This window comes from Belonocnema kinseyi, chromosome 3 (assembly GCF_010883055.1).
Source record: "Belonocnema kinseyi isolate 2016_QV_RU_SX_M_011 chromosome 3, B_treatae_v1, whole genome shotgun sequence".
In the NCBI taxonomy this organism is placed as follows: domain Eukaryota; kingdom Metazoa; phylum Arthropoda; class Insecta; order Hymenoptera; family Cynipidae; genus Belonocnema; species Belonocnema kinseyi.
Window position 1 is genome coordinate 5,539,794 of NC_046659.1, and position 24,141 is coordinate 5,563,934.

Below are 24,141 nucleotides of genomic sequence, written 5' to 3' on the forward strand. Positions count from 1 at the left end.
TTTACCGCGATTTCGCTGGAAGCTGGTGCAATTTTTCAGATTAGCACCCGCTCCCGGCGAAATCCTGCGGTTGTCCTTATGACAAATTTTTAATTATATATAATGTTATAATTATGTTATATTATAATAGTCTTATTTAAATCTTGATCCGCATTTGAAAGAAATTTAGGAAATTGGTGATTTTGGAATTCATTTCGTTTGGATAAAAACTCAATTATTTGATTGAAAAGTTAATTATTTTGTTGAAAATGTAACTATATTGTAAAAAAGTCATCTTTTCTATCAAAAATTCAACTACTTTGTTAAAATTTTTATTTCTTTTATTTAAAGGTTCATCTCTTTTGTTGAAAATAAATTTTTGAAACTGACAATTAATCTATACCATTTTTGGTTAAAAAATAATGTATTTTGTTAACAATTCGTCTTTCTTTGTAGAAATTAAATTGCTTTATGGAAAATTTATACTTTTTGATTAAAAATTACATTTTTCGGTTGTATTATCAACTGTAAATATTTTTTGGTTGCAAAGTCGTTTTGTTGTAGATAATACTCTTTTTGACTTTAAAATTTAAGAATTTCTTAAAATTCAATTGACATTTTTTAGTAGAATATCAATCTTTTTGATTGAAAATGTCTCATTTTTAGTCGAAAATGCAATTTTTTGGTTAAAATATGAACTGTACATTTTCTTGGGTTTAAAAGTCGATTATTTCACTAAGAGTTGAACTACTTTGTAAAAAAATACGTTTTTTTTAACAAGGTTTTATCATTATGGTTGAAAATTTAACTATTTGGTTGAAAGTTTAACTCTTTGATTGAAAACTCATATTTTTCGTCTAAGAAATTCAACTTTTTGTAGATAATTCTTCTTTATGACATTAAAATTAAATAATTTCGTTGAAAATTCATGTATTTTGTTTAAAATTTGTCTTTTTTTGTATATCATTAATTGTCTTGGTCAAAAATTCATCTGATTGGTTGACAATTCAACAACTTTGTTGAAAATGAATTTTTTCCCTTAAAAATTATTTATCTTTATCTGAAAATGTAACTATTATAGGATTGATTAAAAATCAATCGTATATATTGGTTAAGTTTGAAAATCGTTTTTTTTTTATAGAACATTTATCTTCTTGGTCAAAAATTAACCTTTTCCCTTGAAAATTTAACAATTTTATTGAAAGTTCGTTTTTTTCCTTGTTCAATTCAATTTTTTTTATCACAGCTTTTATCTGGAGAATATTCAGTACTCCAGTAGTTTCAACGACCAACGTGCCAAGCGACCAGACGGATTATGTAAATTATGCAGCCATCGCAAACTGCTATGATCCGTGATCACAGTGAATTAAAAACATTTTAGGAAATGACGAAATTTACGGATAAACCAAACTACCGCCAGACATTCCTATTCCGTAGTGGAATACCGACGTTCGGCATCCAATAAGGTACGGCTTTCGAAAGCAATCACTCGTTCCTCCCCCTCAATTACTTTTGACAGAACCGCACCTAAGCCAAAACTGCTGGCGTCAGTTTGCAACACAAAGGGGAGTTCAAAATTCGGACATGCCAAAATCTGAGCCGACGAGAGTGCCTTTTTAATCGCTTCAAACGCCGTCTTTTGTTCCTCCAACTAATTCCAATGGTTATTTTTCCGCAACAGGCGGGCGAGGGGTTCAGCAAGCGAGGCAAAATTTTTTATAAAGCGCCGATACCAGCTAGCTTGGCATTTGGGATAATCGCTCCTAAATACCCCTGCTGCCCCGCACCAATAACAATACTTCCCCTTTTCCTCAGGACATTTGAAATAGGAGTGGCCTAAATTTTTGCAGTTCCTACATTTTTAATTCCTATATCTTTCCACCTGTGGGATAGCTCACGAGTTATTTCCGGTAGATTGTTTAGTTACGGAATCCGAAATCTCTTTCCTAGAACTCGAATTCGAATTACCTTGACTGGATATTTTTATCTTTTTATTTTTTCGCTCATTTTTGAAACGGGCCTCTAACAATTTGATTTGAACCCGCAAATTTTCCATACCGGATTCCCTTTCAGGTTCGCTTATACCTATCGCGGCTATCGGTACCTGCCCTTTCTTCTGAATATTGGCTCTGTTCGTTTTTTTGCTCGGTCTGTAAGCGTATTCAGGAAGAAAAGAATCTTCAGGCGACGGAGGTAGGATATCTTCATCACTCCTAGCGGCTGATCGTTCGTGGTCTTGGGCAAGATGGCAATAAAGCACTCTTAGTGCCGAATTGTGCCTTTAGATGTAGGTCGTTCCCGCATGAGTTGGGCAACTAGATAGTATGTGAGCTAAAAATGTGGCGACGGTATGTTAAGGTGGAAATGACACCGTCTTGGCATGCAAAAATAACACTCTCCGTACCAGACTTCAATCCGGGTGATTTAAGGAAAGCAAACGTTAGCTCACACGAAATTGACTGATCCTCCACATTTGTGTGGAAGATACCGTGCATCCTCTTATCGAGGAGATCTAGGGATGAAGGGATCTAAGCTCGTTTTTCGTCCATGGCACCACTCCAAATGAATAGAGTACTACCGGGACGGCAAGCATGTTCGTTGCAGATACTTTGTTCCTCACCTACAGTTTGGAAGGCCAAATCTGCCCGATGAGACGTTTGTATCTGCTTCGGAGAGTATCCTTGATAGATGTCACATCTTGAATGCGGCTCTGTGTCACGCCCAGGTATGTATAAGCCTCTCCAGCGCAGAGGTGTCGTATAGCGCTTCAATCGACGAGATCCGGATCTTCAGGGATGCCATGCAGTTTTCGTCGTTTCAAATAAATGCCTTTCTTTGAGCCGCGTTCTCTGTACATTTCTTTCCAGATAGGTTCAATAGTGCGAACTATCCTATCATTTATGATAGCTTTGAATATCTTATACAGTGTGTTCAGACCAGTGATTAGCCTGTAATTTTTCGGGTCAGCAAAGTTGCCTATTTTAGGCAGGAGTATTGTGCGCCCTTTCACCAGCCACTCCGAAATTGGCTCTTCTGGTATTAAATATGAGGTGAAAATACTGGCCAAATGCTGATGGATTGAAGGAAAATTCTTCGCCAGAAGGTCTTGATGCCATATGGTTATATTTGCTGAGATCGGCTGCAGCTTTCAGATTAGTAGCTGCTCCTGGCTTTAGTTCCCGTGCTTAACGTGAACTGCGTGACCACTAAGGAATTGCAGTAACGCGCAGTCTTAACTGCTAGCTGGACCGCCGCATTTACATTAACTGAACCTAACCTACTAGAAGTAGCCAGATAGGTCGCCGCTTTTTACAGCAACGGAGTTACTCTCCAGACCTAAGGCATGTATTCTCCCGACAGCGGGAGCTAAAGACCTGGTCCGCGATTGGTTCTAAATTCAAAATGGGTAGTAGAAGAATTCTTTTTATTAAATAAATAGTAATTTCAAAATGAATAATTGCATATTTATTATTTTGTCTAAAATTTTAACTGTTTATTCAAAATTCCTTTTTATTTTTAGCTGAAACTGTAACTATTCCATATTTATTGTAAATGTAGCTTTTTTCAATTTAACTATTTCTTTGAAAAATGTCTTTTTGTGTTTAGATTTTATACATTTTATTTAGTTAATAATAAGTTCTAACATGCTTTTGAATGAATTTGATTCTTCCTGTTTTAATGTTATTTTTCTCACTTGTTTTAATTTTGTGTTTAAAAAAATATATTTTTATTTTGTCAAAAATAATTTTATAACTGTCTTCTGCGTATTTATTCCAATTCAAAAATTCAATCTCTTTTTGATGGATAAGAACAATAAATTTATATTTACCTTAGCAGACTTCAAACTGGATTCATAGTGCACGCATGTATGCTTTGATTAGTTTGGAATTCCGTCACGGCGTGATTGTACACATGCTGACATTGGCAACGCATTGTGCACGCACTAAAGGCGCATCCACAAAATGCTCTTAGATGTTGTACATCGTTACAAAAATTGTTGTCTGGGATAGGTTCCTATGTAGGATCCTATGTAGGTTCCTATATCGTATCCTACAAAATATAAATTTACATTAAAACATATATCTTAATTCATTGCCTTCTAATATAATAACTGTTCTCAAGTTTCGCCAGAAAAATCTCAAATTTATCATTTCTTAACAACAGTCATAACGATGTGGAATAATAAAATTCTAAAACAAAAATTGTTAACCTTAAAATTAAGCATTTTATTTGATTCTCCAACACAGGAGAGTGGTCATTTTTTTAGATAGTATAATCTTTAATCCAAATCTTCAATTTTTTCAATACTATGTAATTATATGTTTGTGATGTACGACAGAATTGATTAAGGGGGTTACTTCATGAAACGCCCGAAAAAAAGGTTCTTTTTCAATACTTTTTTTGTCAAGAAAGAAACGACATACATCCATGATCTTTTAAATTTATTTTTAAGTACTTCTGAACAACATTGCAAAAAAAGCAAGTCAAAATTTCACAAAATGGCGGCGTTATTCATGGCGGACTGGTATGCCTCGCGACTGGATTCGTTGAACGGCGTGCAGGATAGCGTCCGTCATCTTTGTAATTTTTCGCAGTAAAATTGGTTAATATTGTTGCATAAAAAGTCTGCAAAATTTATGAAATTATGAATATCTGTGGTTCATGTAGAATAATTGGTTATTATCAACAAAATAAAATTTGGTTGAGATCAATCGGTTGAAAACTTTTTGTGTAATCTTGCACGCCAGTTTGAAAAATGTGGTTTTGAGAAAACGCTCTTCAAAGTTTTTTTTCGTGACTGGTGTGCTCGTGCGCCGAGACACCCTACGGACTGTATCTTTAGAAATATTCCGAATTTCGATTTAAGATTTTACACACACATTCTCGAATTGTTTTTCTATCGATTAAACAAAACAAAACCAAAATGCGATTTTTTTAGGTTTTCATGAGGTGACCCCCTTAAATCTTCTCAACAGCCCCGTGTCACTCAAAGCTAAAAGTGGGATGACTCTTGACCGCAGAAAATTAGAACTTGCACAGGATATAGGGGCGCACGGCACTGCTCACTTATAGAGCCAACTTGCTTCAAAATGCATGGTGAAAATAAGAAAAGTAATATTTTTTTCACAGTTCTACTATAATTTTCTTCGTTTCTTGCCGGCTGTATACAGTTAAATAGTTTTAGCATCCAATAAGGAAATTAAATGATAAATGGTGTATATATTTTAAAATAACTTCAATTAAATAAATTTTAAAGGTTTTAAAAATATTATTAAAATAATTTAAAAAATGTAAATATTGTTAATTTTATGCGTTTTGCTATAAAATTAAAATGTTGTTCTCTGAAAAGTCCCTGCAAAGATCATTTTATTTCTATTTACGTGCATAACTCATTTGGACACCTTGCAGAATTTGTTAAAAATGGTTCATAATAATTAATAATGCTTATTTCCATTGCACAATAAATAATACTAACAATATTTTAGTTACTGGCACCGGGCTGCTTTTGAGCATGCCTGATGAGGTTTGGCTCCCAAAACGTCGCTTAGTTTATTCTTATTGTAATAAGCTCCTGCTTATGATTATTATTATAAATTCAATTTAAAGGAAGATTTAACTTAATTTTTATAATTTTATTAGATATACTTACATTTTATTAGTATTTAAATTAGTTATTTTAGTAATATTATTTCATCAAAATTTATTTTTTTTATCGAGAAAATATGTAATTTATATTTAAGTGATTCAGAGTGCACATATGTGCTATTGAAAATTATGATAAAACTTTGTTAAATTAGGCAAATACGAATACACATACTGGCCACTGCCCGGATCCAACCAAAGTATGTCTATGGGTAACACAACATCGTCAATGTATTACATGCTTTGAATTATTCACAGGTGGATTTTCCATACCTCGTGCTTTTAATTTCTGGAGGACATTGCTTACTCGCGATTGTGCAAAATGTTAGTTCTTTTTTTTTGCTGGGCACTACTATTGATGATGCTCCTGGAGAGGCTTTTGACAAGGTAAGGTTTCGCAAGTTGTTTCACACTAGCAGTGTAATGGCGCATATCGAAACGGGTGCTATAATATTTTCTTAGTTCTAATTCAGAAATGATTTATAAACTATAACTATATGAGGAATGAGATTTTTTTAAATAATCTGTGCAGTAATGCATTTTTACTGGGGTAAAATTACTAGTTCGCTTATTTTGATTTCCTGTAAGTTTTGATCTTATAAAACAGTTTCCTATTTCAAAGATGACTTCGTTGTTTGATTGCAATTAAGTAGACATCGCTCTCAAAAAGATATTAACAAAAAATGTGTTTATTTATGATTAAATATGTCCCGGACCTATAAATTGGTCGTCTACAAAGTTCTACAAACTAAAGATTAAGATTTTTAAGAGACACTTTGCAAGGCTTCCTGCAAGGAATAGTTATTTGTGATAAAAGTGCAAAAAGTAGGTGATTTTGGACGACAGTGTAACTTGCGTCATGAATTGAAGGAAAATGCTGTAGTCACACGAACAATTAATTGTGCGCGCTTGTATTACGCGATATATTTTGCAACAAACATCCGAGATAATTATTTAACAATTTTATTATAAATTTTCACCAAACTTCCGAACGCGTATTGTTGTTTCAGTCAAATTTGTTTGATGTGTGCCTTGTATCGTTTCGAAAAGTAGATGTGTTTAAAATTGCGTATGCGCCAATATTATTCTCGTAAAATCTCCTGGATTAAATTACTTTGCACATAATGTATCCTGTTTATTATTATTAAGCAATCGGAGTTTTATTTTCAACCCTTACATATACAGGGTGTCCCAGACTCAAATGTCCACACTTATATGACTGTATAAAAATAAAAATATATATCGGAACTTCCTTTTAAAAAAACAGTGGAAGTTTTAATTTTTGAGTTATAAAACATTTAGGCTGGACTAATCAAGAGTGTGGTATAAATAGGCGTGTGCCCATGCGCGGGAGTTCAATGTAGTGTAGTGTCCGTTGTTCTCCCATCGCTAACCCCACCTCAGCGCTCTCCTCAATAACACTACGTTCGACTACCGCTCACGTACGCACATTTGTCTATACCGCACTTTCTATTGGTCCAGCATAAATATTTTATAACTCAAAAACTAGAACTTCAATTGATTTTTGGAAAAGGAATTTTCTATTTCATTTGTTTATTTTCATACAGTTATATAAGTCCAGACATTTAAGTCTGGGGTACCCTGTATGAGGTTCGGACATCATGATTTCTTAAAATGGAATATTTTGATAATTTTCTCGTTTAACTGCATGGGTATGAGCAGGGCTGCAATTGCATAAAGCGCCGCCCTTGGACAGTGGCGAAAAATGCCGCCCCATGTTCATTTTGCTGTGATACATTATAATACAAAAAATTTAGTCAAATTGGACTAACAATTTGTATTGGACTAACAATTTTCATCAATTATGATACCAATTCTCAGGAATTTTGATTATCATTTTCGAATATATGTGAACTTGAATAATTAAAAATCTATCTCAAATGAATTAATACACGTCTCATCTTTCGTTTCGAAAATTCTTCAATCAAATCTTCGTGTCTACAGAACGGAGTATGTGTGATTCGATACTCAAAAGAGCCAAACTATTCAACTGCAGTGCAGTTTGTTACAGCTGTCCGGATCGAAGTTCGGATTCACAGTGTACAATTGCTTTTCGCGCAGTAATTTTTCTATCTCTAAAGGTGAATTTTCTTCTATTTTTTTCTGCGAAGAATGCGCGTGAAAATGAGTAAATGCATCGTCCAATGGACTTTTAAGGTCAGAAACGTAAATTTCCTTCAATTTTCGTGCCCTTTCACAGATTCCATCAAGATTCAAACCACCAAATTCAGTTATAACGGAAAATCTTTCGTACCTTTTTATAAGCTAAACACCTTTTTTGTCATTCAGAAGCTAAATTGGCCAAGCTTGCATAGAAAGTTTTCACTGCAAAACGGTCTCGGCCCGATAATTCAACCCCTCTAGCACGTGTATCATCACTCTTCAATTTTCTCTTTCTTTTTTGAGTAGTCTTCATCGCATATTCAGTTCTTTCAATATTTCCAAAGCCTGTTTTTCGTAGACTCCAAACTGGTGCCGTGCATCAGCCAAAATTTTCAGAAGTCCATGATAGTGATCAATCACTTCAGTATTGCTGATATCTACCTTTTGCAAGTGTTCACTGACATCGTTGAATCTTGACAGAAAAAAATGATAAACAATTTTTATAAAAGTTGTTTCGAGTCGTTCGAATCGGATTCAAATACATACAGAAATGGACGAATACATATAGAAATACATATAGATATGGAATGGTGACTAAGTGTGGAAACTCGAATTGCAATCAGAAAGAGAAAGGAGAGAGTGGTCCGAAACATTTGCAAACGGTGCAGATCCATAAGTTGGAAACGATCAATATTTATCGCGCGCAATTTAAACTGAGGAAAAAATTGTACATAAATCTTTTTTATCTATGCTATACCTTAAGACTCATCATCATTTTGAAAAGCATCTAATTCATGATTCGAAATATGTACGTTTCGTTGTGTATTTATTGTGAAATTTAAAAATATATAATTGTTTATAATGCCTGCAAAATTTTCTTCATGTCCAGGATCAAATTTTCCTGTACGTAAAAATATTATGACCATATATCAATTTGCCGCCCACAAAATTTGCCGCCCAGGACAATTGCCCATGTTGCCCCTTATGTAAATAGAGCCCTGGGGATGAGGGTGGTCCATATTTAGTCTTGGTGCATTTTTTTTCAAATTTGCCCAAAGGACTCAAAATTTCTTATGCAATTAACATGGAGAAAATTATCGTAAAATTTAAAATGCTGGTAATTTTTTATATTTCATTGAAATCTTTGGCTCTGTACTATCATGATCTCAAAACTGTATTGAAAAAAATATAACTGCACGAAATTTTTTTCTATGCTTACAAAATGGCAGATCTCTAAATTTGAAGAAAAATTTCAATTTTCCTAGTGAATAACAAATTATCATAAAATTCTTACAAGAGGCAGATTTATTGACTAGAAAGAGCAGGTGATGACAACGAAAATTCAACATTTTGAAAACATTCAAGATGGTGGCCCAAATTTTTTTTTACACTCATTATTTCTTTGCTTCTCGGTGATAGATTTTCGGGTGTCAATTAAAATGTTACATCATTGTAAAAAAAAAATATTGCGTAATGTATGAAAGTCAAAACTTTGAAAAATTTTTAAATGCTTTTTATCCAAAGATGTTCAAATTTTGAAGAAAAATCAATTGTATTATTACAAGGTGTATGGTTGGAAGTAGATGTCGAAATTTACAATAAAGTAAAAAATGGCACCTCATTACTATTTTCCAATGTCGCATAATTTTTACAAATTTAAACAAAATATGAAATATATTTTCGAAAAGAATTTAGTGACTCTCAAAACCACTTTCTTTACTAACTTCATTTTTGTTTGTGCACTCTAATACTCTTTTTATTTCTCCTATCATTGTTTCCATCTCATCGTCCACATTTCCCTCTCCCATTTTGATATTTCTGACCTTTTCTCTAAACTGTTCTTTTCCTCCCCTGGAAAAATCCCCCTTTCCTATCTTTCATTTTTTTTTTCATTTTTCCCATCTTCATTATTTTCACCGAATAGTCAGAAATGTTGATTTTTTGGTTATTTCATTAGCCAACCTTCCAAACTTAACACAAAATTTAATTTTAGAGAATCACTAAATCCTTTCCAAAATTGTATTTTATATTTTGTTTAAATTTGTAAAAATTATGTAACTTTTACCAAATAGTAATGAGGCCCCATTTTTCCTTTAGTGGAAGTTTTAAGATCTACTTTGAACTATATGTTTTGTAAGAATACAATTGATTTTTTTTGAAAATTTGAAAATCTTTGGACGACATTCATACAAAATACGAGTTTTTGGAATTTCATAAGTCACATTTTAATTGTCATCACGTTATTTCTAATAAATCAAGCTGCCTGCCATATTTTGAATATAGTCTAAAGATCATGATTGTACAGATCCAAAGAATTTTGATGAAATATAACAAAATTAACTAATTAACTGCATGGGAATTTTTATGGTACTTGTACCCATGTTCATTGCATGAGAAACTTTCAAAGCTTTGCGCAATATGTTAATATTAACCGATTTCGCTCAAACTTGTAAAAAGATAATTTTTTTGGTCATTAAAACAAAATAGGGGGATGAGACCAAGAAGTATCTAAAATAGAAAATTAAGGACCACCCTAATGAGTATGTATTCTAAGAACATTCTGAACTGATTTCAGGTTCTAATATCTTAATTAAAAAATCTGTTGGAGATATTCGCTACAAAAGTCAAAAAGCAAAACCCATAAAATAATTTGAAAGATTTGTCTTTAATGAAAGAGCTGACTTAGTAGAAAAGGATAAGAAAGTGGCTGATTGATCAGAGAGCACGGGCAGAAAGACGTAAAGGTAGCAAGGAGAGTAATATCTCGGACGAACAACTAGAAGAATTGAGAGTTTGGTTAACAATGTAACAAAAGGAGAAGGACAAAGAACAGGGAAATAAGAAGGAAGGGAACGCGTCGGTGTTTACAGAAGACAAAAGGGAATAAGGACAAGAACGACAGGAGCGAAAAGACAAGTTGGGGACATGAACGTGACGCTCTAGAATGTTTTAGGAATTGAAAACAAGAATAAGGGCTTCTGGGGCAATTGTACAAATGCGAAGTAATAATAATTAGAGAAACATGGTCCAATGAGAAAAATTGGAAAATCATGGGAAAAGTGTTACCAGAAGGATATGTATGGAAGATGCAAAAAGCATGAAAGAAACACGTAAAATAAAGAGGGATGGGCGGTGTTATGTTGGTGGTAAGAAAGTGTCTAACGGTAAAACAGGGATCAGAGAAAGGCAGATACTGCCGAAACTCATCGGAGAGGCAGGGTGGTTTAGGGATAGTGCACATAATAAATCACACGTTTTTCCTTTGCTTAAATAAAGACGAGAATAAAATTGCCTTGAAGTCAAAAGAATAAAAAAAAAAGAAGAAAAACCTGTAAAGTATTGTGTGCACGACCTCTTATCGGTAATAGCAATAGAAAGGAGGAAGAGGATAGCAAAATAACGTGTATAGATCAAGAAATAAAATACCATTTCACTACATCATAATAGAAGAAAGAATAAGAAATATGGTGGTTGGAATGGAAGTTAGTATGGGAGGCTCTGAGCAGGAAATAAACTAAAAGAATTCAGAGTAAAAAATAAGTAGGAGTATCTAATATGTATGAAAGATGAAGGGGTAGAGGAGAAAATAGAAAGAATAAGGGGGATGATTGAGAAGATTAGGGAAAAGGTAGGAGCAAAATAAAAGTAGGAATAGGTGAGAAAAATAATGGTAGGACGAGGAATCTCAGGAGGGTAAACATTGAGTAAAGAAGGGTGTAAGAAATGGAGGAAAGGAGAGATTACCAAAAGCGAGTACAAGGGAAGGTGTACGAGAATAGATGCAATATGGAGAGTCTGTTGCATAAAATTGAGAAGTGCAGGAAAGCCTGAAGAATGGAGGAGGGGACTAGTAATACTGCTAATGAAAAATCAGAGGATGAAAGATAGATAAATATAGAAGAATTACTCTCATGTCATGTCCATGGGCCCTAAGATTTATGCGGAAATTTTCAGGAATATGTCAGAAAGGCACCTAGAAGAAAAATGAAGTCGACACAACGAGACGGGTTTTAGAAAATGAGTGGAGATAACAGATAACATTTACGTCACAAAATATCTAATTAATAGGAATTTGGGACGGAAAAAGGGAATCTAGTGGCCTTATTCATGGACTTCAAATTTGCTATAGACTCACTGAACAAATGTTTGCTGTTGCAAGCTTTGCAGATGAAATAAATATACGAAGGGCTGATTAACAGAATAAAAGAAATGTTTGTGGAGGCTGGGTTCAAAGTAAGGATAGGAAATGAGAAAGGAGAGAGGAATTCTGGACAAGAATAGGAGTCCTGTGAGGTTGACCGTTCAGTTCGCTATCCTAGGTAGTAGTAAGATTTATTCTTTCACGTCTTCTGGTCCTTTACGTTGCGGTTCTAATTTACTCAATGTATACATTAATTGAGTGTCTTCGAACACTCCTTACACTATAGAAGTGATTTTAAGGATCTCAGTCCATAATTGGTAAAACATTATTTAAAGTAATTTGTTTTTATCGGTCAAAGAATAATCGCGAGTGAAATACAATACAGAAGTTAATGTTATGGATTATACAAGTAGAGTGTGCGGTAAGGTTTTCGCTAGGGCTCGAAGTCAAAAATTAGAGGAAGGGATAGTCGACAGGTACAAGTGGTGGGAGCAATGTTTGCCAATTTTGATGGTGGGGTAGAAATATAAATTCTAGTCGAAGGTTCTTTGGAGGGTTATAACTTTATAACCGTAAAACGTCAGATCCAGGCTGAAAGTTCAACAGAGGCGAAAAAGCAATTTAACAGAAATAAGTACAATTGTACACACGGCGTTGGGACCTCTAGGTCATTGGGTAAGCTCGCACTCAGTTACAAAGGTGCTAAATGAAATTTTTTTAGTAATAAGTTGAGTTTCAAAAGGCTTAAGATGACCTGGCGAAAGCTGCAGACGTCCTAAGAAGCTAAATTAGATCCTGTAAACAAGTTATAAATTTTCATAGATTTTTTCGAGTGCGAATTGTCACGTACTTTAAACGAAAACTAAATTTAAACTGTGATTTTGGTATCAACATATTCTGGCCCCTTTGAACATTCACGTTCAAAATACATTTCATTGTTCACATTAACTCGAAGTGATAGATGAGTAAGAGTAAACATACGCTGAAAAACAAGTCAATAAGCATAATACGTCACTTCCAGGGTGCATTGCAACAATTCTACCAAATGCCCACTGCATTGAAGGCTTATTATTTTCATTGAGAATCACAAGGTTACCGATTTTGATGCTCTTGTCGTTGTGCTATTTTTTTTCGAACATTTAGTCCGTGGAGATACTCTTCGGACTAGCGTTTCTAAAAATGTTGAAGCATTTTCTGGACATGTTGCCAAGATGATAAACGACCCGAAGGAATATCTAGCACGTTCTGCCCTGGTATGCACTTAAGAGAAGTTCCGATAAGGAAGTGACCAGGTGTCAGAGCGGATAGGTCATTAGGATCGGTAGAAATAAGAATTAGAGGCTGGAATTAAGAATAAATTCTATCTCAGTGGTTTAAGTCATCATCTCTTCATAATTTAAAAGAGTACTATTGACAACTTCCAAGATGTCGTTTTTACAGAATTTAACTGCCGACTCCCAAAGCCCGCCAAAATGCAGAGAACGAGGTGGGATTACGTGACATGCGATTTGATCATTCGAGAGAGTTTGCCTTACTCTTTCGTTATGATTATGAGGTGACGAAATGTCTTGAATTTCCACGATGTCGTTTCTGGCACTCACGAATAATTTCGTGTGGTTCGAAACGCATTTGTGTGCAACCCTTTTTACTGCGTTTCATCCATTAAATATCCAGAAAGTCTGACGAAGAGAATTAAGTGTAAATTAAGTTATATGCATCCGTGCATTATTTCCATATGTTCTTCTCTAATTAAAACTCCGGTAAAGTGATGATGCTGTGACAATAAAGCTGTATGTTTTTGTGAGAACTAAAGATTTGCTTTGTCAAGTCTGCCCTCTACTCGCAAAATTTCGTCAGAGTTTGTAAATGGAGCAAATGACAAGAAATTTCAAAGTTGGCTTTGGGAATGTTATTTTACCAGCCACAATCCACCCGAAAACGGTGTTCTGTAGATTGGCATTTTAATTGGGAAATTATATTTTACCCTGTTTTAATAGTTGCAGGAAATATTTAGCATCAATTATGGCGTCGACCGAACGTGGTGAGTGGAATGACAGATCAGCTACTTTAATATTGCATGAGACAATTAAGCTCGATTTGTCCATCGGTACTGAAGGTAAAAGCTCGTTAACTTCGCATCTGTAATTTCTAGGGATTTGACATTTTCTTCTGCCTTACCGAAAAGACATGATTGCAAATACTTAAGCTTTTTCGAGTCAGGAAATCTATAATTATTTTAGATGGCCGGTTTAAAGGTGTTGCAGAAACCGGGTCATTTCGCATATGAGCCTTCGAGTTTTGGTTGATCTGCTTCGGTATTCTATATTTTGAATCATTTTTGATAAAACCAGCTTTCGAAAGTGCTGATGAATAAGAACCCGCGGCCGAATTCATTTGATTCGTATCAACACGATTATTACTTTGAAAAACTAAATTAGTTGGATCAGATTGAATAGACAAATTTGCTGAACTCGCGGATTTCACGGACAGTTATGCTGTTTTATCACCGATAATATATGGCTTTGCTTTAGAAAGTGTGAAACAAAGTTCTTCTTTAAAGCTCTCTCTCTCGCTTTTAGCTGTTCGGCGAACTCTTCGTCTGTAACTATAGATTCGATTTCCGTTTGAATTTTTTCGAATTTGTCTAAACTGTTCATCAAGGGGCCTGTTTAAATATCCTTTAAAAATAGTTATTTTTACCTTTAATAGAGAACGTAATCGCACGAGTTTTTTAAATTGGGTTTCGACTTTTGGATTCACTTTGCTAATATAAGATTACACTTTACGATCAAGATATATTGATTTAAAGAGGTGACAGCATCAGAGATTAAGAAGTTAATGATAGGGTTGGCGATTTACTTGCATAACATGGCAGAGACTTATGTTTCGTTAACAAGGGTAGACTACGTTGATCCTTGTCTGGCTTCCATTCATAAATTTCCACGTAATCGTTTTTTCTTGTAATTGGCTTAAATATTTTGGATAGGAGATCAGTTGTAATTCAAAATTAAAAAAATATGGAGTTACACGAGTTCAAAACGTACTTAATGTACTATGCTCGTTTCTTCACTAGTTTTTATAGTTTCGATATTATTGCTACTCAATTCACGATTGATAGCCCGGTCGTTTCGTTAATGTTTATTTATAAATGTTCGCTATATTCCATTTCGATGTTAGTTTCGTTAAACTTCCAATCCGGCTCTCGAAGGGCCATCTTTACGTTCCGGTTTTAATTTACTCGATTTATACGTTATTTGAGTTCTTCGAACTCTCCATACATTATAGAAATAATGTTAAGCATCTCACTAAATAATTGGTAAAATACGATTTAAAGTAATTTGTGTTTATTGTTCCGAGAACAATCGTGAGTGCAATACAATACAGTAGTTGATGTTACTAGTTTTACAAGTAGAGTGTAAGGTAAGGTTTTCGCTGGGGCTTGAAGTCAAAAATCAGAGGAAGGAATGGCTGACAGGTATAGATGATGAGAGCGAAGTTTGACAATTTTGGTGGTTGGAGAGGAAATGAAATTCCAGTCGATGTTTCGTTGGAGGGTTATTACTTTAAAACCGGAAAACCCCAGATCGAGGCTGGAGGCCCAATAGAGGCGAAAAAGCAATTTAACAGTAATAACTATAAAGGTACACACGGCCTTGGAACCTCTAGGTTATTTAGGTGAGCTCATACTAAGTAACGAAGGTGCTAAATGAAAATTTCAGTAAAAAGTTGAGTTTCAAAAGGCTTAAGATAATCCGGCGATAGCTGCCGACGTCCTAGGCAGCTAAATTAGATGCTGAAAACAACTATTAAATTTCGATGGATTTTGTCGAGTGTATACTGTCACGTACTTAAAAGGAAAACTAGATTTAAACTTTCATTTGGGTCTCAACACTGGTAAACTCTACTTTTGATTAATTCGCGAGTCTACAAGTTATTCAATTGAGTAAGAACAAAGACAAAGGTCTAAAGGTACGCCCGAAAAATGATGCAGAAATTGTCTCTCCTGTGTCGAGACCAGTTGCCTACTGAAAACCGATTAGGTGTGCAATATGCTGCATAACAGTATAAGTGCGTGTGCCTGACACCTTAACCTAAGGGAGTATATACCTATACTCTCTTAGTTCAAGGAATCACATATTTATACACAAACTCATACTCTTATGCAGGATATTGTACACATAATCAGTTTTCAGTAGGCAACTGGTCTCAACACATGAGAGAGGTGTGCAATATGCTGCCTGAGAGTATGAGTGTGTGTGTATCTGTAACACCTTACCTAAGGGAGTATATACGTATACTCTCTTAGGTCAAGGTGTCACATATACATACAAACGCATACTCTTATACAACAAATTGCCAACCAAATCAGTTTTCAGTAGGCAACTGATTACGACACAGGAAACTCTTTTTCTGTGGCATTTTTTAGGTGACTCTTTAGGCAATTGTTAAACATCCACTAATTCAGATGGAGAGAGTATATGATAAAAATTTGTATGTAACACAGGCATGATTTGCGCGTTTTATCAGAATCTTTTTATTTCTGAATGTAGCCATCCACAGAACAGAAGGAGCTACAGTTTTCCGTTGAGTCAGCTATTGTTTAGCATGATGTTCGCAGTAATGGAGGAAAAGCTAAAGGAAAATAGGGAAGTCCCAAGTAGCATTAAGATTTACTTTCTAGCGTATGCGGGTGATGTTGTACTTTCAGCAAATAATGTGAGCGGAAAATATTTAGGGGTGAATGTGAGTGAGGTCAAGATAATGTGATTCAGGAATGAAAGAAGTAAAGTACAATACAATCTTAGGATTCTGGCATAAAGCAGAGGACGGTAACGAACAGCAAGGGGAAAAGGTTGAAGTGAGCAAGTAAAATAATGGGTAAAGTAACAGGCATAGGGAGGATAAGGCTCAATAACGACTCAAAGATAAGAGTATAGATGTTCGATATGTTAGGCTGGATAGTCTTGTGTTAATGGAGTTATAGATTTTGGAATGGAAGGCGCATAAGAGAGTGGAACTTCTTCATCGATATATGTTGAGAGAAGAACTGGGAAGAGAGACGTTGATAGTTAGGCAACTTAAGAGAGCTTGGAAGTTTTAAAAGAAGCTGAAGAGGGGAAATACGAGCAAAATTGCCCAATCATGCAATATAGGAGAATTAAAGTGGGAGAGTAAGAGATAGCGGGTTAAGAAAGAATGTGGTATCCAGGAAGGGAGTGCAGGCTTACAGAGGATACGTCTGTTTCTGCATAGCCTTTTGGTAATTCTCGCCATATCTTCTAAATTTTTGCGAGAACTGTTTCAGGGTAAAAAAACATTTTCCCGCAAGTTTTCTCTTTGAAATACTCCAAACGTTTTCAATTGCATTCACTTTGGGGGACTACGATGTCCAGTCCAAAGTTGTAATACCATTTTCTGCTTTCCAGCAGCCCATGCCTTCTATTTTTCCTTATGGGCTTTCTTTCCTTATGATTTTATCCTGCTCTCTTGTTGTTGATCGTAATTTGCCTCTTACGGGAAGATCGTCAACTGTTTGATCGACTTTAAACCGGTCAACCCACCTCTTTACGAACCTCTTCGACTTCCTGAGGTATTTGGCAGCCGCATTGTAGGTCATAAGTGATCTTTTTGGATGGGTACACAAGAAGGCCGCTTTAAACTATTTGGCTTACGCAAAACTCATTTTCACTCACTTCTAATCTCTCGAATGATTCGAGGGATACTGGAACGACTTGGCAACAGCGCATTACTCCTTCGAATGTACTTCAATTACACACATTTCTGAATGGAAATCGCCAAGGTGTAGGGTGGATGTAGAAAGTGGAAGAACTGATAGGAAAAAGGGGCGAGAAGCTAGATAAAGGCAAGATTTTGCTTCGACAAATAAAAATAAAAAAAATTAAATTATAAAAGTAAATCAGAAAGTCGAAAAACTATAAAATTAAAAGATGGTAAGGGGAAACGTAAGCCCTGGAAGCTCGCTCGTCCCCATATACACTGTAAATAGTAGACAGTAGCAGATAGGTTCGAATTTAATCTATATATTTAGGTTAGGATAACTTAATTAGGACACTTTAGTAAATAATTATAAAGGGCACGGAGGCCCTTAAGTCCGTAAAAAGGATAGATTAAATAAACATAAACTACGAAAAATTGTATTTCAGCATCTCAAAAACCTTCGGAATCAGCTGTTTCGGAAAACCGGCGGTTTCAAAATCAAAAATCCCGGAAATAAATTTTGGAACTCATATAAGAAGGAACTCAGAGATAAGCTTGTGGAATTACGCAGAGAAACTCCGTAAAAAGACATGAGCATTGAGCAACAGGGCAAATAGAACTAAATTGCGGTGAGACTGGGACATCTATAATATGGCCCAGCATTAATGGAATACGAATATAAAAATATATATACAGGAAGATTGGAGGGGCTTCTTCTAGGAGTCGAAAGACATTTCGGAAACAGTGAGCCTCCACAAGATCCTGGAGAAAAACATGGAAGTTCGCCTTGGGCTAATAAGACTCGAGAATGGGGGTTTGCCGAAAATAAAGAAGCAGCGCTGACTTACCAGATGAAAGTCTATTTCCCGGGTTTTTAGCGAATCCGAAGCGTCCAAGAGGAGGAAGGCCGGAGCCAAGAGATGGAAAAGGGCGATTGAAATTTCACCGCCAAGGGCGTTGACAAAAATAGGTGCAATGGCTTGTAGGGTACTTGTGTCCCTTTAAATCACCAGAGGCGGATTGAATCTATCTAGAGCTTTTACAAAAATGGCATGTATTTCTTCGTCCCTCCACTGGTGAAATTATTTAGGACAAGCATTGCTCTAAAACACGTGCCATCGGCGTGCAAGGGTGGTAGAGTGGCATTCAATACCAAACCTAAAAAGGAGAGTTACTCTGCTGCAAAAGAGTTCCGGCCTATCAGCTTAACGTACACAGCTTCTAATCTCCCCGCTACCCAGTGGGCAGCATGCTTTTAAGTCAGGATGCTTGGTAGAAACTGCTCTTCATACTGTCGTGGCAAAATTCGAGCTGCAGCTGGAACAAAAGGGGAATGCTGTGGACGCGTACTTGGATATAGAGGGTGCCTTCAGCAATACTCCAGATGTGGCGAAGGCCTAGTTAGGAGAAAGCGCCACGCGGTTACCCCCCCCCCCTCCCCCGCGAGGAGGACGTCCCTGTATTCTTTGGCAGTAGGCTGAGCTTTTTAGATTCGGTTAAATACTCTGCTTTGGTTAAATACTCTGCTGTCCTTAAACCAAGGTCCCTAGATGTGGCTGCATTCTGGTGACTACGCTCGGAACTTTAGACGATGCAGGACAGGTTGCAACGATTACAAACACTAGCATTTAGGGGTTTGACAATGAGGACTACGTCCACAGCGGCGACAGGATTCATGCTCTGTGAAGAACCATTACATATTGCGATAACTATAAGAGCGGCACGCACAATGGGCCGCTTAGCAAGTGTAAATAGCTGGATTTTGGGGACTAGTCACACTTGGTTCCCAAGTGACATCAGCACACTCCCGATTCGAGAGTCGCGGCAAAATAAAATAACAAAACGCTTTAATTTCACCAAAGCTTTTTTTGTCTGCATTCCAAGCAGGTATATGTGAAAAGCAAATGTTAACTCTATCCTCCAAGACGAAATCTCATATAACCTCGCGACATTAACAGCAGTGGGGAAAGCAGGCAAGACATTAGAACTGGGCTGGGAATGCAAAATGGTTTTAAACCAACTTGCAGAAAAGAACAAAGTGGCCAGTGATTTGGATGCTCACTGGTCACAATCGCTTGAACTATCATACACAAAATCAGATATAACCCGAAGACAGAATGCAGGAAATTAGGCAGGTATGATAAAACGTCCCTACATGTATTATGCCAGTCCTCGGAATTAGATAGGCTCAGTTAGCAAACTCTAGGGGCCCATTTCATGGCACCTAAGGAAATTACAACGCGATCATTGATTGACATAATAGGTTTCATAAGGAGGTCTGGAGTAAACTACTGAGAGTGTATATTTAAGGATGCAGCACAATAGGGTTTATAGCTTGAGTGCTAGAGGAGCTTCTTACGGGTTTTCTGTTGTTTTAAATCTAAGTATTTTGCCCTTAATGTACTTACAGGACGTCTCAAAATATATGGGAAAAGTTCAGTCAAAATATCTTGAAAACAAGGTGAGCTAAACAAACATTGCATCTTCATTTTAAAGAGTACATTCGGAAAATTAGTGCACAATATTTTTGAAGTGTGGCTGCATCTCTTATAGAAGTAAAATTGTTAATCAGATAATTTTTTCTTGCTTATGTGCTGAAATTTACTAGAGAGTTACAGAAGAATTTTTGACCGTATTAAAACGACCAATAATAGTAATATAATATTAGTACAACTTCTCCGATCTCGTATAAAAAATTATTCTTGCGAAGTATGGGATAAGGTTATCGCTTGTTTGAAAATATCCAAAATGTTGCGAAATCTTGTGGTATCAATATTGACCATTCACACCAAAAACACTAAAATTGCCAAATTAGACAAATCGATAATAATCATATTTTCTTTAAGATAATATATTAATGTGTTTTTTTACCTTGTGCAGCGATTTTTCTGATTAATAAAATTTTATAAATAGGTTTAAATTAAAATTTTTTTCAGATCGCACGAAGGTTAAAGTTGAAAAACCTTATTGACTTTTCGAATTTAAATGGTGGCCAAGCAATTGAAATCGCCGCTAGTCGAGCTGAAAGCCCAACACAATTCAGTTTTGCAGCACCATTAACTCATTCCCTGGATTGCAATTTTAGTTTTTCGGGCCTAAAAACTACTGCTTTAAACTATATTTTAGAATGTGAAAGAAAGTCTAGCATAATTGGAGACAAAGTCATACCAAATATTTATAACTTATGTGCTAGCTATCAATTAGCTATCACAAGGCATATATGTCAACGGACACAAAGAGCTATGGAATTCATCAACAGACATGAGTTATTACCAAATGATCATCGAACACTGGTAAGTTAACCAGATAGCATAACAGTTTTCCTGAATATTCTTGGAACATTACAACGGAAGGTTCAGAGAATTCCGATAAATGTTTCAGGAAGGTACCAGGAAGTAGCTAAATGTCCGCGTAACAAGGAAGGTTTTCAAGGAAAATTTGCGGAACGTTCGTGGGAAATTTAATTAAACATTTAATATACTATCTGTTTTTAAATTTCTCTGCCTTGGTCATGGATTTTGTAACTAAAAAAGGGACTGAAAAATGAGACTATCATTGGCAACAAATAAAAAGCGATTTCCTTTATTGACTGGTGACCTTAATCTTGGACGATACTGTAGAGGAAAACATATTCTCAGGAGTCATCTATATACATAATTTAAGTTAAACTTTAAAATTAAATTTTTCTGAAAAATATAATTTCACTTAGGTCCACTGAGAATCAAACTACAGAACTTCGGATTGCAGGTCAAGTCCTTTTACAATTAGGCTATTAAAGAGATCAAATGAAAAGTCTTTTTTTAGAAATATCGCTCTCTTAAGTCTGGTGTTCGTACTGGATATTAAATACTGTGATTGTTTTGAAACTTTATAATAGCGTTAATAAGTTAACAGCATTTTTGGGAATATTTTAGGCTTTGACAGCTTTTTATCACTATTAGAAGCTGACATTAAACCCTCCTATATATTTGTTCTTTACTCCGTACAGACGACAGCATTGAAGTGGATTATTATACGGCATTGAAAAAATTGTACACTTTAATGCCTATAAATCTAAACAAATTCCGTTTTTGCCTAGATGTTCCTTTAACGAAATTTAAATACATTGATTGTATTCGATTTATTTGTTCGGTAAACGCATTAAATCGCATTCGAGTTACTTGGTAATTCAACAACAGTAAACAGCATTGAAAAATTCTACACTTCAGTGGCTTTAAATATAATTAAATTTCGTTTTTATGCGAATGATCATTTAACTGCAATTGAATGCAGTGCTTGTATTCGATGTATCCGTTCGTAAAAAGCATTAAATCGCATTCGACTTATTTGGTAATTAAACAACGGTGAACAGCATTGTTCCCATTCTATGCCTCCAATCACTGAAGGAATTGCATAACATTCAACTGATATGGTCATTTAACTGCATTCGATGGGATTAAATCAATGGCATCAAAAAGAAGCCACTTCAATGCTATAATTTGTGTGTGAATTCAAAATGATTCGAACGAAAACTATTTTAATGCACTTCTTTTGCAGGTTAGCTCTGCCAGATAAAGTTTTAAAAAGTAACCTTGACCATGTTTTTCCACATTCTTCCGACCATACATTTTTCACCATTCTCCTTTTCCATTCACAATCTATTTTCTCCGTTACAATTTTTTTTTTAAATTTACTGTGAAAAAATCTGAATTTAAATTAATTAGCCTTTCCACTAAAAATACCGCTAAGAGTCGTAAATGCTGAGGAATACAGTTCGATCAATTTTCTACTGATACATCCATTTTCTCCTTCACAATTTTTAACGGAAGTTAACTGAAATTGAAACTGAAATTGAATAGACCTTTCTCATGGACCGTGCAAAAATATGGATTTAATTTAATAAGCTTTTCTCCTAAAAATACTCCCGAGAGTGATATATTCCAAGGGATAGATTTTGATAACTTTTTTTGCTACTAAACGTCTGGAAAAGCCCCGCTTAGCCCTCTTAGGATGATTGCCCCCAGCGGGGGCCCACATGGATGATCCACGCGTGGAAATTCTACGAGGGACCCTGCGGAGGACTCAGCTCGGTTGCCCTCGCTGATCAACGATTTAAATTTCTAAGCCCGAAGGATGAATATTTTTTTAACACCACCAATTTTAAGGTCTCATGAGTTCAGACTTAAAAACAGTGAATTTCTGACAAAAATTGGATGACGCCTTCTTAAAATTCGAACTCTGACAATATGGATGTCCCATAGGGCCCGCCCTCAGTGACTACTTCCGCTTCGTGGTCAGGCCACGCACATCCCCCAGTAGTAAAAACCGAGAAGCTCACTTGAGAGCACGTGCTGTTTTTTAATCAGCCAAAGGTCGAAAATGTAAGAAAAAGTAGGAAGAATAATGTAACTCCAGAAATTATAATCGAACCATCGGTCGAAAACGAAAATAAAAGAGAGAAAACCGAAAGAAACTTAGAATTCATAACAGTACGAAATAGTGGGACGATGGTCATGGGGGCTAAATCGTAGGCTTTGGACCCACTTCGTCGGCCTGTAAGTTCGATTCCCGCTTAGCACTCTGGAAAAGCCACGGCGGCCCCTGCAGTGAACACTAGCCTTGTAAGGAAGTAGTTCACCTCCAGAGAATCGTGGGATTGGTACCCCTAGAGAAAAAGGTTTTCTCTAAGTACTTAAAGATGTTGCTCTTGGCGGTTCGGAACCCACCTTAAACTGTAGGTCCCCCTCCCACCCCCAAGTAAGTGTGTGGGGTGTGTGTAAAGGAATAGGAAAAGGTGCAAGAAAAATGTAAACCCTCAGGGGACACATTCGAAACTTCCATATCAGTACGAAATAGAAAATTAGAATGGGGGAGGGTACAGTTAAGTCAAGCGACAGGTGCAATCCCAAAAACGAAAAATAAAACACAAACGCATGCAGAAAGTACACAAAACGCACACAGGCAAAACCGTACTGTACAGAGACATGCAATTGGCATACTGTCTCCCAGTATAGAAAATAGGTTAGATAATTGGAGAATAGAAGATGAGAATAGTAGCACTTTTAAAAATCAGCAGTTGGAAGTCAGTAAGATACATGAGGAAATCGAGGCAAAGAGAAGAAAAATCGAAAGGTTAGAGAGGGACAAGAAAGGTTTAGAATTAAGTAATCTAGAAAGAGAAAAAGAACCTTCGAAAATAAAGAGATATAGTAGATAGGGAAAGAGCAGAGAAAGTCAGAGTAGGCCGCGGTAAACTTAAAAAAGAGATAGAAAGTCAGGAAAAAGAAAATTAAAACATCAATAATCAAACTTTCGAAATTTATTCATGTTTAGATAACAACGCTGAATTTTCGAATTGTGCAGAAGAACTAATTAATTTTGAAGAAAATAAAAGTAATAAAATGAAATTAAAAGAACTTTCAGATGAAGCACAAATTTTGAACGATATGATAGATGGAATTTTAAATACAATGCAAAATTAAGTGTGTCAAAATAATAAAATACGAAACAATGCTATTAAGTTTGAAGATACGGAATTAGAAGTTAATGAGCAAAAA

The 24,141-nt window shown here is 35.7% G+C and overlaps 1 protein-coding gene across 11 annotated transcripts in view; it reads left to right on the forward strand.

Moving 5' to 3' along the window:
- The window catches only part of LOC117169116 (probable tRNA N6-adenosine threonylcarbamoyltransferase, mitochondrial), a 210,974-nt gene that overhangs the window by 95,654 nt on the left and 91,179 nt on the right, over window positions 1-24,141 (forward strand). For 9 of the 11 annotated variants that reach the window (XM_033355288.1, XM_033355280.1, XM_033355279.1 and 6 more), the window contains 2 exons: window positions 5,881-6,009; window positions 20,542-20,898. In XM_033355288.1, coding sequence (XP_033211179.1) covers window positions 5,881-6,009; window positions 20,542-20,898 — 486 coding nt within the window. Of the gene's footprint in view, window positions 1-5,880; window positions 6,010-20,541; window positions 20,899-20,964; window positions 21,155-24,141 lie in introns of those variants that run through there. The other 2 variants (XM_033355286.1, XM_033355285.1) reach the window with 2 other exon arrangements.